Source organism: Perna viridis, chromosome 2 (genome assembly GCF_037379345.1).
Source record: "Perna viridis isolate PV_CMFRI_1.1 ecotype Kerala chromosome 2, ASM3737934v1, whole genome shotgun sequence".
Classification (NCBI taxonomy): domain Eukaryota; kingdom Metazoa; phylum Mollusca; class Bivalvia; order Mytilida; family Mytilidae; genus Perna; species Perna viridis.
Genome location: NC_142446.1, coordinates 3892366 through 3907617, shown reverse-complemented (window position 1 = coordinate 3907617; position 15252 = coordinate 3892366). Strand labels below are relative to the sequence as shown.

Genomic DNA, 15252 nt, shown 5'->3' with positions numbered 1-15252 from the left:
TTACTCTATATACCATCTTGTGAATGTTGGTTACTAGTATTTGTAGTCTTTTTACATAAGGATGAGTGGTGTTTGCGGTGACAAGATTCACATGTATATTTTGAGTTACATTCAGCTACTCTACGCGTACCAAGGCAATTGAAACATAGTTTCTTTTCCTTTACAATTGCTATTCTTTTATCATAGTCGACGACTTCTTTACATTCATTTGACCAATGACTTCCATCACAGTAAGTGCACTTCTTTTTTTCGTCAAACTTTTGTTGTTTTATTGATGACTTGTGGGTGTAGGTCTTTTTTCCATGTTCTCGTCTTACTCCTGTCACGAAGTTTGCACTTGGAATTACTTCCGTTCTTTGTGTATAATCTACGTACCCTGATTCTTGGATTGAAATTTCTTCTGTGATAGCCACACGAAGTGCTTGTATATGCCAATTATCATTTCCATTTTCTCGAGTTATTGCTTTTCGAAATTCATGGGGTAATTTTCCAAGTATTACGGGTATCAGTAAGGACCCAAACATCTCTTGACCTTGACCCAAGGATTCAAGCCACGTATGTAAGCCTCAGATTTGTCATGAAATGACCTCAAGCTTTCAAGATTACCATGCGGTGCGGGTAGGTCTAGCAGGGATCTCATGTATGCGCTGATTTTTTGTGTGGCTGACCATATCGATTTGTAAGTAAATCTACTGCTTTGTGGTAGTTAGCATTTGTCATGGTTAAACCAGCGGCATCAAACTGAACTAAGGATTTTAAATATGAGAACTTCTGGACGTCAGTTAGGGTGTGATTCAAGTGAACGGTTGACTCGTATGAATCCCAAAAATATTGCCAATCAAGTATATCTCCATTAAAGTGAGGTAATGACAGTTTCGGAAGACAGTGATTCTAGCTAGACAATGAACAAGATTGTGAAGGTGTTCCATTTTGAAATGAAAACGGAGTGAATTCTGGAGCATTATATTGGAGTGCTGGATTACTAGTACATACATGGGTTGTCTTTGGAATCGAACATTTTTGTATATGTGTGCTTTGTTATCTAACTCTATGTAATACTCATCTGTCTCAATGATTTCATCTTCAATTCCTTCCATCTCAGTGTTGTGCAGAATTTGTTCGTCTAGACCTTTCAACGTAGATATCTTCTTGTCCACAATGTTTAATAAAGTTCTAACATTGTCTGAATCTATAGTTGGTTCTTCAATGGCATCATCCAGTTTCTTTAGCATTTTTGTCACGACTGCTCTGTTCCCTGCTCTCATGGATTTCTGTCGTGGAACATCCATCCTTCGTTTATCCTGGTCACGGCACCAAAATGTATCGTAGTCAAGACTTTGCATTGTGTCACTTTATAGCAGGGCGTAAAAACGAGGCATTTTCCATTGCAAGATTATAGTTTTCCAGTGTACGTTACATATATAAATCATGTCACAAACAAAGCGGCCACGCTGCGAAATGCGACGTTAATATTTAGCGTAATTTACAACAGCATGAAAACCAAGTGTCTACAAATGGATCACAATGGGGCCATACCATTATATGACCACAATATATTAGGGCATATGCCGCACATATAAAAATGACCCCCCACCCCTCAAAAAATAAATTTCAACATATGTAAACTAAAAAGGGGCCGGTTCTAAATATTCATTGGCTTAAGGTATCAACCCTGTATTACATATTCCTGAGCGGGTGTATATCAAAACATGGTGGCCAAGAAATACAGTGTGATAATCATCACTTTTTATCCAAAGTACAGGGTAAACATCAAGCTATGACACTAAAAACTTATTTTTGAGGACAAACTGTATTTTCATAAAAATTAATGCTACAAAAAAGGAGTCTATTTTATGAACCTTAAATAAAAAGTGAAAGTAGAAAAATGTTCGTTATTAGTAGACCTGTTTTGGTGGACCAAAGTTTGTGCCTTTTTTTCTTCTAAAATGCACTTTCCTTAATGGAGAAACATGGTAAAAAGTTGAAATTCAATGCACAAACCACTTACCACAACTGTTCTGTACATATATGTTTACACAAAAAAAGGAAGTTTAGAACAACTTATAGACAGTAAATATAGCAAAACGATAGATTGTATCCCCTGTTTTTAAACGTCTTCATCAGAGCCCCTCTCATTTTAATATTCTTGATCCACCCCTAGCCTGGACAATGATGTTTCCTTTGAACTAATATTCTATAACAACTATGTTACCATTGTGTCATATTCATATAGCTACTAAAACTGGAGTCTTTTTGAGAGGTAAAAAAATCTTGGAAGATTTATTGTGTTTGAGCTTCTTTCTTCTTTTTGGGTTAGAGTTTTTACAAGGAATCTGGTTTGTTTTTATCAACTCTATATAATCTGTTCAAAGCAGCAGCGGATCTAGAGGGGGTGCATAGGATCGCACTCCCCTTTTTATTGGAAAATTTGTCATTTTCAGGTGTAAAATTGACAAAAAATAGTAAATAATATCCTTTTATGAGGAACCCCAGCTGGCACCCTCCTTTTCAGTGTGGATCCGCCACTGCAGAGGATTACAAGCATCAGTCTGGTGCACAGTTATACATCATAAGACATAAATATTGTGACAACATGCATGTTCATGTTTGCACTTGCTTAAATGCAAAGTTCAAAGTTCACGGTTTATGTAATGTCAAATTTATCACCAAATCCAGCTTTATCATGACCCCCAAGTCGCATTCCTTGTTTGAGAATCCCTGATTCATGGTTAAATCTTTAAGATTTTATTTCAAGTCCAATCATATAAAGACAAATGCAACAAAAAAATATGTATGAATTTTGTATGTACAAAAATAAATCTCAAAAACTTAAGTCTTTTCATCAAAACGTAAGGTAGACTCGATACTTTACATGTGTCTCTGTTCATTAAACAGTCTGGAAACTAAACAAATTGACCGGAAACGATTCCATATTATACAATTTTAGTACAATTAATAGTTTAAATATGTGAAAATTTGCAACTTAAAACTCATTTTGCAAAGTCTATGTTGCAGATTGAATCGAGAACTTTGGGTTATTTTATTTGTTATTCAGTAAAGAATACTTAAACATACATTATAATATTCTACAATGTCTTCTTATCTCTTAATCATTGAAAATGCACTAAAATGCAACCAATTTTAGGGGCATTTTTGTTCTGTGATTAAATAGTCAATTTTTGTCGGAAAAAGTTCTTTTTGACATTTTTGAAATTCCATACATATGATCTTTACATGTTACTTGTTTTCTGTTACCTACAATGAACGATTTCACTTAAATCACTTATCAAAAAGTATTGGGGTTGATTGATCTTTGACCCCTCCTCTAATTAATGCAAAATAGCAGAAAACTCTGCCACTTTTCAGTTAAAAAAGAATGATATTCAAAAACTTAATTGATTTATCGTTCCATCGACATATGATATAGCCATATACCCTCTAGGCCCATTAAAGTTAGAAAAATCCTTAGCCGTCCATCCACAGCACTATATGTCTTTCTGTCAGTCTGTCACACTCAATTTAAATTCTGACATCTTTAATCTGGAACATGTTAAAGTTTGCACAGTAAATGCAGTACATTGATGATGTACAACCCATTTCCAAAGAAAATTAACCAAAGAATGAAAAACTTTTTGTATGTTGAACAAAGTAATTTTCTGTGTGTGAAGGATACTATAGTCTATAACAATAACAATAATAATAATACTTTATTTCAAGAGGGTTACGCAGTTAGTTTACAACTAATCTTCCCTGAGGCCCTCACACAAAAACAAAAAAATATATGGTTAATTTCAAAGCCACAAAATGAGTACTAGTAAATAATACAACATGTACATAAATGCATGCCAACAAAGTTATCATTATAGTACATGTAAATATAGTTGAATTATTCTTTTGCCTGTTGCTCCATTAGGAAGAGTTTTAATTTCTGCTTAAAAAGACTTAATCCTTTTACACTTCTTATTTCATGTGGGAGGGTGTTCCAATGAGATGGGCCAAAGTAAGCAAAAGTATGTCAGAATAGTTCTGTCTTAGGTTCAGGAATAAAAAGAGCATTGTTTATGGCATTTCTAGAATGGATTTACTTCACAAACACATATTATTTAATCAGCTAACCCATTTAAAGATCAATAGACACTTGTGATTTATAGTTCTATTCTCAACAGTTAGCCAACCGAAAGAATTAAAAAGGGTTTTAGATGGGGCACAGGATACCTTTAAATATAACGTTTTCAGTATACATTATGTAAAATATTCAAAATGTTATTTCAATACTGTTAAATATCACATTAAGTATGTACCCCTATTAATGGACAGATGGACAGACATTAAGTATGTACCCTTATTAATGGACATATAGACAGACATTAAGTATGTACCCCTATTAATGGACAGATGGAGAGAGTTATAACAAGTTCTGCTTTCACAGGAAAAAAATCAAATTTAAAATTTCAGGTGAAAGACAGTGAAATAAAAATTTGAAAAAGAAATGAAAGATTTCAGCCATTTCTTAAAACCAATTTAACAGAGCTTTAAATACAATATGTGCAATAATATTTAAGAGTTGTGCCATGAACACGTGCTATGCCCCCATCCCCATGATTGATGGAAATTCTTTTTTAGAGCTTTTATATCATATGTTATACTGAAGTTTAAAAAATATAAAAAAGTCCCAGACACTGAACACTGAACATTCTACACACATAGACCACAATACAAAACAATTTGGTATAGTTTGAAATTATTTGAATGATTGGTTCTCAACCTATAGTGTGACATGTGAAAAAAAATCCCCATAGATCAAAATTACCTTTTTTCTGTTAGACCATCGTATCAAACAAATGTATTACGTTTGAAATTTATTGTACATGGGATTCTAAAGTTACAGTGTGAAAAAAATTCCCATAAAAATATAAAAAAAGTAAATTACTCCAAAAGGAAAAATAGGAATTTCACCAAAAAGTATACAGATCTTCAAACAACTGTTAAAAAAACAGATATATAGTCTGAAGTAAAACATGTTATATCCAAATATGGGATTACATGTTTCATTCAGTTCATGGCTAAACTCTTTAGACATCCTTCAAAACATGATCTGTTGTATGAATCTAACAATACTTTTAGATATCTGGATGATATTTTGGCAGTAAATCCCAACTTCTAAAACTATGTTCAAGGTATCTACCCAAAAGAACACTAAGTCTAACAATAATATTACTCATACATCTTTTCTTAATTTAGATATTACACTAGAAAAATGGCAACTTTCATACTAAAATTTAAGACAAAAGAGATGATTTTGACTTTCCTATTGTTAATTTCCCATTCCTAGATGGTGATATTCTGATACAAACATATCATAGTATTTGCAGGTTCTTAATTTAAAATGGTATTGTTCACACAGTTTTTTCTTACAGAAATATAGTCTATAAAGCATGTTCTTTCAAACAAAATCTGATTAGTTTATTGTCTGCCATTAATAGATTTATTGGTAAACGATTATCACATTTTTGTCTATTTTTTTAACCTTGTTTTTGCATAGAGATATGTAAAAAGTATTCAATCATTTCTGAGTATTGTACTACATCAAATCTTGCCTATTTAGTACCTGACATAATTACTCCAAATCCAGTCCCCTGTAATTCTAGTGGATAGTTATTAAAGATGGAAGTTTTTAAGGTATTGTTATTCTTAAAATGTTCAGTGCTTTCAGTAACTGTCAGCATTCTTTATATAGCTCATTTTGCCTATATGGTGTATGTTGAATTACTCCATGGAGACAACTGAATGCTTTATCTTGAGTGAATTCGATGGTGTGTTTGTTATTTCAGTACATTTTTTACCTTACATTAAAGGGGGGATGATTAAGGCCTTATAAAACTAGTATAACCCAAAAGCAGATTTCATGATTTCACTGTCAGATTTTGATCATTAATGTGTCTTTGTGTCGTTATATATTTTTTATGTTGTCAGGGCCATTCAGAGCTTAGAGGTGTGCTTATACTTGTTGAAAACCTTTTGGTGATCTCTGAAAATATTTGCTATGTTGTCGTTTGGTTTTGTTACATTTCACTGTATCCATTCTTTTTTCTACCATTCAATCAAAACTGAAATTTTCTCCAAAAGGTAAAAAGACCATTAAGACAATCATAACAAACAATTGTTTAAAGTTTGCAAATTATTGTACAAGGGATTCTCAAGTTAGAGTGTGACATATTAAAGTGGACTGACAGACGGACATTTGTATACCATACTAGGACCCATCTTTGATAGGCATATATAACAAGAATCACTCACCTGACAAACCATACCTTATTAAATAAGTAAATGTTTCATGCTTTGTTACCATATTTGACAAAAAATTGATAAATGCTGTAAGTTCAAAAGAGTAGTTAAGGCACTGTAAAATGTTGGAAATGCCTTCAAAGTGTTTTTAGAACCCCTGGAAAAAATTTGGGCAGGGGTCCCCTATGCCCTGTTATTCCACCAGGTCTGAGGGGACATTAGCCCAGTATAAAATTGCTGAAAAAGAACATAAAATGAAGTTAAACCACGGCTATCAAAATTTTTCATCATCACCATTCATATCAGGAGACCATATTTACTGTAGAAACCAATTATCATTGAAATCAAAGCAAGTTTAAAAATTAACGGAAAATTAACGCCCAGTACAATCTTTCGTCACCCCCAATCATTTTAAAACACCTAGTTTCCTGAAGATGGAATCTGAGCAACTGGTGAAAATGGATGTAAAATGGCCACCAAAAAAATATTTCAATACTGCCTGTCAACTCAGAATGTCATGTTTACCTATTTTCATTATTCTTTTATAGTTGAGGAAAAAATAGCAAAACTAGAAGGCCTGTTTATCACAGGAGCCCCCACCTCATTTGTTAGTAGTAATGCCCCCACTCGCTAGATTTGCCAAATTAGGAACATATTTATTTATGTATGAAGACATGGTTTGTAGATTCAGAAATCCTTCCAAGGTTTGTGTTATTCATGGCCTGGTTATAAATTTGGGGATCAATAATTCCTAAATATATGCATATCTACATATTGTATCCTGGCCACATAGTGTCATGAAATTCTGTTTGGTAGTGTCAGACTAGTTGTGATGAGAAAAAGGGGAACGATGGACGTATTAATGGACACATAAAAAATATGAATACCTCCCATAACAAATCCCTAACTTTATTGCTTGGTATATACATGTATATCTGACAAAAAATAACAAAGTCTAAGTATCACCCAGTTCCGTAAAATTTCATGAAAATCAAGATCCTTTGGCCCTGCACACCTTCATCATGTGTAAAAATATCCTGTAAAATATTTCAGATGTATTTAAAAAAACTGTACGAGGAGATAGCCGGACAAGCCATATAGCCCTATTTCTGAGTAATATGATTAAGTGTAACTATCCCCAATTTCCATAATATTTCGTGAAAATCAAAATCCTTTGGCCATGTCCCATTTTTAGTAATTACAGCCATGTATTTTGGCTGTAAAAAAAAATTATAAATGATCAATTTGTGGAGGAAAACCTAAAAAAATTTTAGCCAACTTTTATTTAATTTTGTTGCAATTGGTTTCAGAGAGCTGTACACATTAAAACAACAAAAAAATCTGTTTCAATACTTCTCTCCATCAGAGTTTTTGACTCATTTGCAAAAAAATATATTTCGACCCATTTGTTCTATTTTTAGTAACATTGTCCATGTTTTTTTCATCAAAAATCCAAACTGACATTTTGTGCTGGATACCAACCTTCATTAAATTGTGTATAGTAGTTTTTGAAGAGAAGATTTTTTAAAGTTATAACATCAAAAATTGGTCAACAGATTTTCACCAAAATTTGACCACAGATAGACCTCATCATTCTGAACACTTTTCATTATGTCAGAATTTGGTTAAACCCAACAGTTTTGGAAATATATGCAAAAATCTGCTGTATGACCCCTATGTTCTTATTTTAGTGATGGTGGCCATGTTTTTTTGTCGATCAAAAATCCACACAGTGATTTTGTTCAGGATACCCTAAAAACAGTTATACAAACTTTCACTGAATTCTGTGTAGTAGTTTCTGAGGAGAAGAATTTTGAAAGTAATAACATCAACTAGAGGCTCAAGAGAGCCTGAATCGCTCACCTGATTAACCATTTGCTTATTTGAAAAACTTGAGGAGACAGGCTAAGTTAAAATCAACTGAATTGTCAAATGTAGGACCTGAACCAGAATTTTGCTAAAGGCAACAATTTTTTAATTATTTTCAAAAAACTGTCTTCCAACCCCTAAATTCCAATTTAAATATAGGCAGCCACATCTATTCATGGATTAAAAATCACACCATTCACTTTGAGCACAATACACTAAAGAACTAATATGCTTATTTTCATTAAACGATCTTAAATGGTTTTAGAGAAGAAGACTTTGAAGAAGTTGTACATATGAAGAAAAAAAACACAAAAACTTTTTCAGGGCCATAACTCCTACATCAGTCAATGAATGGTTATGAAAATTTTTAGCACAGGTTTGTTTCATGATGCTAAACAAAATAACTCCAGCAAGAAATTTGCTAAAAGCAATGGTTTTTGAGTTATTTGCAAAAAACTGCCTTCTGACCCCTATGTTCTATTTTTAATAACAGTGGCCATGTTTTGTCATGAAATTGAATTCTGAGAAATGGTTTTTCAGAAAAAGATTTTCAAAGTTTCAAATGTGAAAAATGCAAAAAAAAAAAAAAAAAAAACTGTTTCAGGGGCCGTAACTCCTACATTAGTTGACAAATTGTTTTGAAAATTTCATCATAGGTCCATCTAATGATTCTGAATAATATTAGCCGCTGCCAGAAATTTGGCAATGGTTTTTGAGTTATTTGCAAAAAACAGCCTTCTGACCCCTATGTTCTATTTTTAGTAATGGCCATGTTTTTTCATGGATCAAAAATCCCAACAGTCATTTTGTGCTGAACAGATTTTCACCAAAATTACATCAAAGATAGATCTCATCATGGTGAACACTTTTACCATGTCAAAATTTTGTTAAACCTAATGATTTGGAGATAAATGCAAAAAACTGCTGTCTGATCCCTATGTTTTATTTTTAGTAAAGGCTGCCGTGTTTTTGAACAGATTAAAAATCCAAATGGCCATTTTGTGCAGGATACTCTAAGGAACAATCAAGATAAGTTTCATCCCAATCCATTCTGTAGTTTCAGAGGAGAAGATGTTTGAATAATTGTTAATAATGAAGACAACAGACACCAAGTGATGGCAATAGCTCACATGGCCTATGGCTAGGTGAGTTAAAAACTAAACTGGTATTTCATTACTTTAAACAGGATGAATTCAATTCAGCACTTAGGACTTCAAACTCAATCTATAATCTTACCTTCCACTATAGTGTTGTGTTGTACCATCATTTTTCTTGGTTGTTTCCTTGCTAGCACTATGTTCCTCAGACTAAGGAATCTGGGTTCTTCATCATCATGCACCTCAGAGTAATGCAAGTACATTTTCTTAGCAGCTTCTACATCACCTGTTGATTTGTAAACCTAAAAACAAAGTATGTACAAGATTCTTTAATGTGAATATTGTACTATTAGTAGATTTATTCAATTTATAATAAAAAGTAAAGACAAATATTGTTCTGTCTGAAGTGACATAATTTGGAGATGATATATGCAATTTAAACTGTTATAGGAAGTCTCACATATTCTGATTAGTTGAGACATCAGGGATATTACAGCATTATCAACAAAGTCAAATGTTACTTGAGTAAAAATAGCTCTGTCACTTATAGGTATAGACTAAAATACTAATATTTTAATCAATACATGTATTCAATGCAATTGAATTTAACTTGAAGCTGTACATCACTATAAACTTGAGTTACCTTACATAAATTACTTCTCTAAGCATAGATGAGTAAAACCATAAATAAAATAACCAAGAATTTAAGGCACTGACAAGTGGTTTTCCACACATCCATTTTTTTCAAACATAATAGGACTATCTGAAACCTTAAAGTATCATACCTGAAGTTTTCTAAGAAAGTCTCCAATTGCTTTTTTGCCAACTGGTAGAATTTTGCTCCGATTTAACTTCAGATTAATGTCTTCCTTCCCATCATCCCCTGTTGTCTTTGTAACAGATATGAGGCCATTTCCTGTTTCTAACATTACTCTCAGTATTACAAATCTTGCATTCATATGAGCCTACAAAAAAAAAAAAATTTATATTCATATTAAAGAATCTTGTACATACTTTGTTTTTAGGTTTACAAATCAACAGGTGATGTAGAAGAATTTGAGCAAAATATGTCCAGTCCCAGGGATCATTCTCATTGTGAGCATAATAGGTCCAGTCCTAGATTAATCTCATTGTAAGCATAATAAGTCCAGTCCTGGAGATCATTCTCATTGTGAGCATAATAAGTCCAGTCCTGTGATCATTCTCATTGTGAGTATAATAAGTCCGGTCCTGAGGATCATTCTCATTGTGAGCATCATAAGTCCAGTCCTGTGATCATTCTCATTGTGAGTATAATAAGTCCAGTCCTGCGATCATTCTCATTGTGAGCATAATAAGTCCAGTCCTGGATGGTTTCAATTGTGAGCATAATAAGTCCGGTCCTGAGGATCATTCTCATTATGAGCACATAATAAGTCCGGTCCCAGGGATCTTTCTAAATGTGAGCATAATAAGTTCTGTCCTGGATTGTTCTAAGTGTGAGCTAATAAGTCCAGTCCTAAATCGTTCTTATTGTGAGCATAATAAGTCCAGTCCTGGATTGTTCTCATTGTGAGCATAATATGTCCAGTCCTGGGGATCATTCTTCTTGTGAGCATAATTAGTCCAGTCCCAGGGATTGTTCTCAATGTGAGCAAAATAAGTCCAGTCCTGGATCGTTCTCATTGTGAGCATAATAAGTCCAGTCCTGGGAATTGCTCTAATTGTGAGCATTATATGTGCAGTCCTAGGAATCGTTCTCATTGTGAGCATAGTAAGTCATCCTGGGGATCATTCTCATAGTGAGCATAAGTCCATTCCCAGGGATTGTTCTCCTTGTCAACATAACAAATTCAGTCCTGGCTTGTTTTTATTGCATCTGTCCCAAAACAATTGCTAAAACTGGTATTCTGGAGAATGTTTTATTACATACTCGCCTCCATGCCTGGAATTCTGGTGAATGTTTTATTACATACTTGCCTCCATGCCTGTGTCTCTGGTGAATGTTTTATTACATACCTGCCTCCATGCTTGGGATTCTGGTGAATGTTTTATAACATACTTGCCTCCATGCCTGGGATTCTGGTAAATGTTTTATTACATACTTGCCTCCATGCTTGGGATTCTGGTGAATGTTTTATTACATACCAGCCTCCATGTCTGGGATTCTGGAGAATGTTTTATTACATACTAGTCTCCATGCCTGTGTCTCTGGTGAATGTTTTATTACATACCTGCCTCCATGTCTAGGATTCTGGAGAATGTTTTATTACATACTTGCCTCCATGCCTGGGATTCTGGTGAATGTTTTATAACATACTTGCCACCATGCCTGGGATTCTGGTAAATGTTTTATTACATACCAGCCTCCATGCCTGGGATTCTGGTGAATGTTTTATTACATACCAGCCTCCATGTCTAGGATTCTGAAGAATGCTTTATTACATACTTGCCTCCATGCCTGTGTCTCTGGTAAATGTTTTATAACATACTTGCCTCCATGCCTGGGATTCTGGTGAATGTTTTATTACATACCAGCCTCCATGCCTGGAATTCTGGTGAATGTTTTATTACATACCAGCCTCCATGTCTGGGATTCTGGAGAATGTTTTATTACATACTAGCCTCCATGCCTGTGTCTCTGGTGAATGTTTTATTACATACCTGCCTCCATGTCTAGGATTCTGGAGAATGTTTTATTACATACTTGCCTCCATGCCTGGGATTCTGGTGAATGTTTTATAACATACTTGCCACCATGCCTGGGATTCTGGTAAATGTTTTATTACATACCAGCCTCCATGCCTGGGATTCTGGTGAATGTTTTATTACATACCAGCGTCCATGTCTAGGATTCTGAAGAATGTTTTATTACATACTTGCCTCCATGCCTGTGTCTCTGGTGAATGTTTTATCACATACCTGCCACCATATCTAGGATTCTGGAGAATGTTTTATTACATACTTGCCTCCATGCCTGGGATTCTGGTGAATGTTTTATCACATACCTGCCACCATATCTAGGATTCTGGAGAATGTTTTATTACATACTTGCCTCCATGCCTGGGATTCTGGTGAATATTTTATTACATACTTGTCTCCATGCATGTGTCTCTGGTGAATGTTTTATTACATACTTGCCTCCATACCTGGGATTCTGGTGAATGTTTATTACATAATTGCCTCCATGCCTGTGTCTCTGGTAAATGTTTTATTACATACCAGCCTCAATGTCTGGGATTCTGGTGAATGTTTTATTAAATACTTGCCTCCTCGCCTGGGTCTCTGGAGAATATTTCATCACATACCCGTCTCTATGTCTGGGTTGCAGGAAATTATTTAAATACATACATGTCTGCATACCTGGGACAGACGAATGTTTCATTACATACCAGCCTCCATACCTGGGTTTCAGGAATACCTGTTTTCATGTCTGGATTTCAGGTGAATGTTTAATCACATACACGTCTCCATACCTTAGACTCTGGTGAGTGTTAAATTACATACCTGTCTCCATGTCTGGGTTTCAGGCAAATTCTTAATTACATACATGTCTGCATACCTGGGACAGACGAATGTTTCATTACATACCAGCCTCCATACCTGGGTTTCAGGAAAATGTTTTTAATACATATTTTCCTCCATACCTGAATTTCAGGAGAATGTTTTATTACATACGTGCCCCCATACATGGGTTTTAGGAGAATGTTTTATTACATGTCTCCATACCTGGGACTCTGGTGAGTGTTTTATTACATACCTGTCTCCATGCCTGAGTATCTGGAGAATAAAACTCAAGAGCCAGGAGTCCAGCTCTTGCCATATTCAACCAGTTCACATAAATGAGATCATCAGCAGAATCACCAGAGTGTCCAAATATCCTACAAAAGTCATTACAAAACTGAAAAAAGTTCACACGACACTTAACAGATATAAAGACTTCATATCCAGATATATTGAAAAAAAATTTACCATCTGCGTTTAAATTCCGAAAGTCCATTTTGAAAAAACAGATCCTATATTCTTGATGATTAAGTCTTTTAATTTACAGTATGCTAGTCCAGCAGCAACAGACCGTTGTGAAGTCAATATCTAGTCAAGGAGTTTTAATGAGGTCAATATGCCTTTCATGGATCAAGTAATAACACTGTTCCCTGAGATAGGCATTAATAGTAATGCACATCTTATATAAAACACGAGTAAAACATTTTGCATGGCACAGCTTGATACAACTGCAGAGTTCAAACTATGAACAGTTGGGCCAATATGGAAGCATTATTCAAGCATGATACAGCCCTAAATTTTGATTGCAATTACAGGCAACCCTGTCTGAGGGACAAACTGTATTATGCAAAAACATGTCATAGAAGTCTTTTAAATATCCATATGCAGTGCATTTTAGATAAAATTAACCTGTACATAAAGATAACCTGTGACCATGATTTTTCTCTCCATTTGAAGATTACTTATTGCATGCTTGATTATTTATTTGACAAGTATTCAACCACAATCAAAATTGATACTATTTGGCCCCTTATTCCTAAATGATTTCAGTCATAACCCCAAGCAAAAGTCAATCTCCACCCTCCTTTGGGGGTATCACATTTTGTGGTACAATTTCGAAGATATCCATTCACTTTTACTCAAGTTACATCCAGACACCACAAAATGATTGTTTCTGTGCACCACTTGTGCCTTCAGATCTGCCTTTTATTGTCACAAAAAATCTGTAAGTATCATATTTAGAACAGATTTGTATATTCTATGAAAACAGAAACAAGTCCAATATATTCTTTATAAATAGAAACATAAGTAGAATATTTAAATAGAAGAATGAGATGATACATCAGTGGAATAAACAACTAGCAGCAAATAAAAACTTATCTCACTTGAGAGCATCTGCTGACAGACACAGATATATTCCCACACATTCAGCTCTGCATTCCTCATAAGTCGATGCAATTGTTGTAAATTTGCCATCCCAAGTCTCATTATGGTTGTACCATTTTGTTATCTAAAAGAACACAAAATCAGGATCAGCCAACAAGTCATGAATCTCAGCATAAATAAGTACTTATTGCTCTAGCTATTAATGTTGGCAAAGAAGAATTTTATTCAAGATGTTTTAAGTTATGGTCACATAGTTAACCTTTGAGATCCTCATCGCAAGATATCTCCAGCAAAAAAGATATCAACCAGTTATTATTTGCAAAAACTAAAAATACATAATGAAATATTTTACAAATACTAATAACTTACATTATTTAACAACAATTTTTTAAATGCTTTTTTTTCCAATGCATAATTGCCTCCCTGTCTCTGTTTACTATGAATCCTTGATTATAATAAAGTGCTTTGCAGCATGCAGCATGTCCAACTATGTTCACTTGGGGCAAGTGTACACAATATTAGTTTTTGAAACACTTAATCATAGTGACTTACAGTTAATTATGGACACAACAACTGGTTAGGACACAATATAGCAAAAAATTTGAAATTCAATTAAAAATTTTCAATAAAAAGTCAATTTTTTTTAACCATGTTTTCCTCGTGGATAAAAATTCCTAATGATCATACTTAAGGAGCAATCATATCAACTTTCATTAATTGCTGTCCAGTAGTTTCTGAGGAGAAATTTTTTTAAAATACATTGTAATAAGATTAAAAATAGCTAGTAGATTTTGAAGAAGGGCAATAACTCAAACATGGCCGTACAGATTTATAGATTAAATGAAAATTTTACCACAGATAGATCACATCATGCTACACATTTTACCATAGTCAAAATTTGGCAAACTATCAATTTTGTAGATGTACATGAAAAAATTCTGTCTGACCCCTATGTTCTATTTTAGTAACCCCATCCATGTTTTTCCGTGAATCAAAAATCCTCTCATCAATTCTATGAAAAACAACCCAAAACATTCATACCAAGTTTTGTTCTAATTGGTCTGGTAGTGTAGGAGGATAAGATTTTTAAAAGAAATAACATTAAAAATAGTGAAAAAAATGCAAAAAAAAG

General features: G+C 33.9%; 1 protein-coding gene across 1 annotated transcript in view; it reads right to left on the bottom strand.

Annotated features, from left to right (window-relative positions):
• Positions 1-15252, bottom strand: part of LOC148623338 (dipeptidyl peptidase 3-like) — a 60955-nt gene that overhangs the window by 12942 nt on the left and 32761 nt on the right. Inside the window, exons 15-18 of the mRNA XM_088565128.1 lie at positions 14120-14244; positions 12991-13111; positions 10037-10216; positions 9391-9553 (exon numbers count right to left, since the gene is read on the bottom strand). Coding sequence (XP_088421254.1) covers positions 9391-9553; positions 10037-10216; positions 12991-13111; positions 14120-14244 — 589 coding nt within the window. The remainder of the gene's footprint in view (positions 1-9390; positions 9554-10036; positions 10217-12990; positions 13112-14119; positions 14245-15252) is intronic.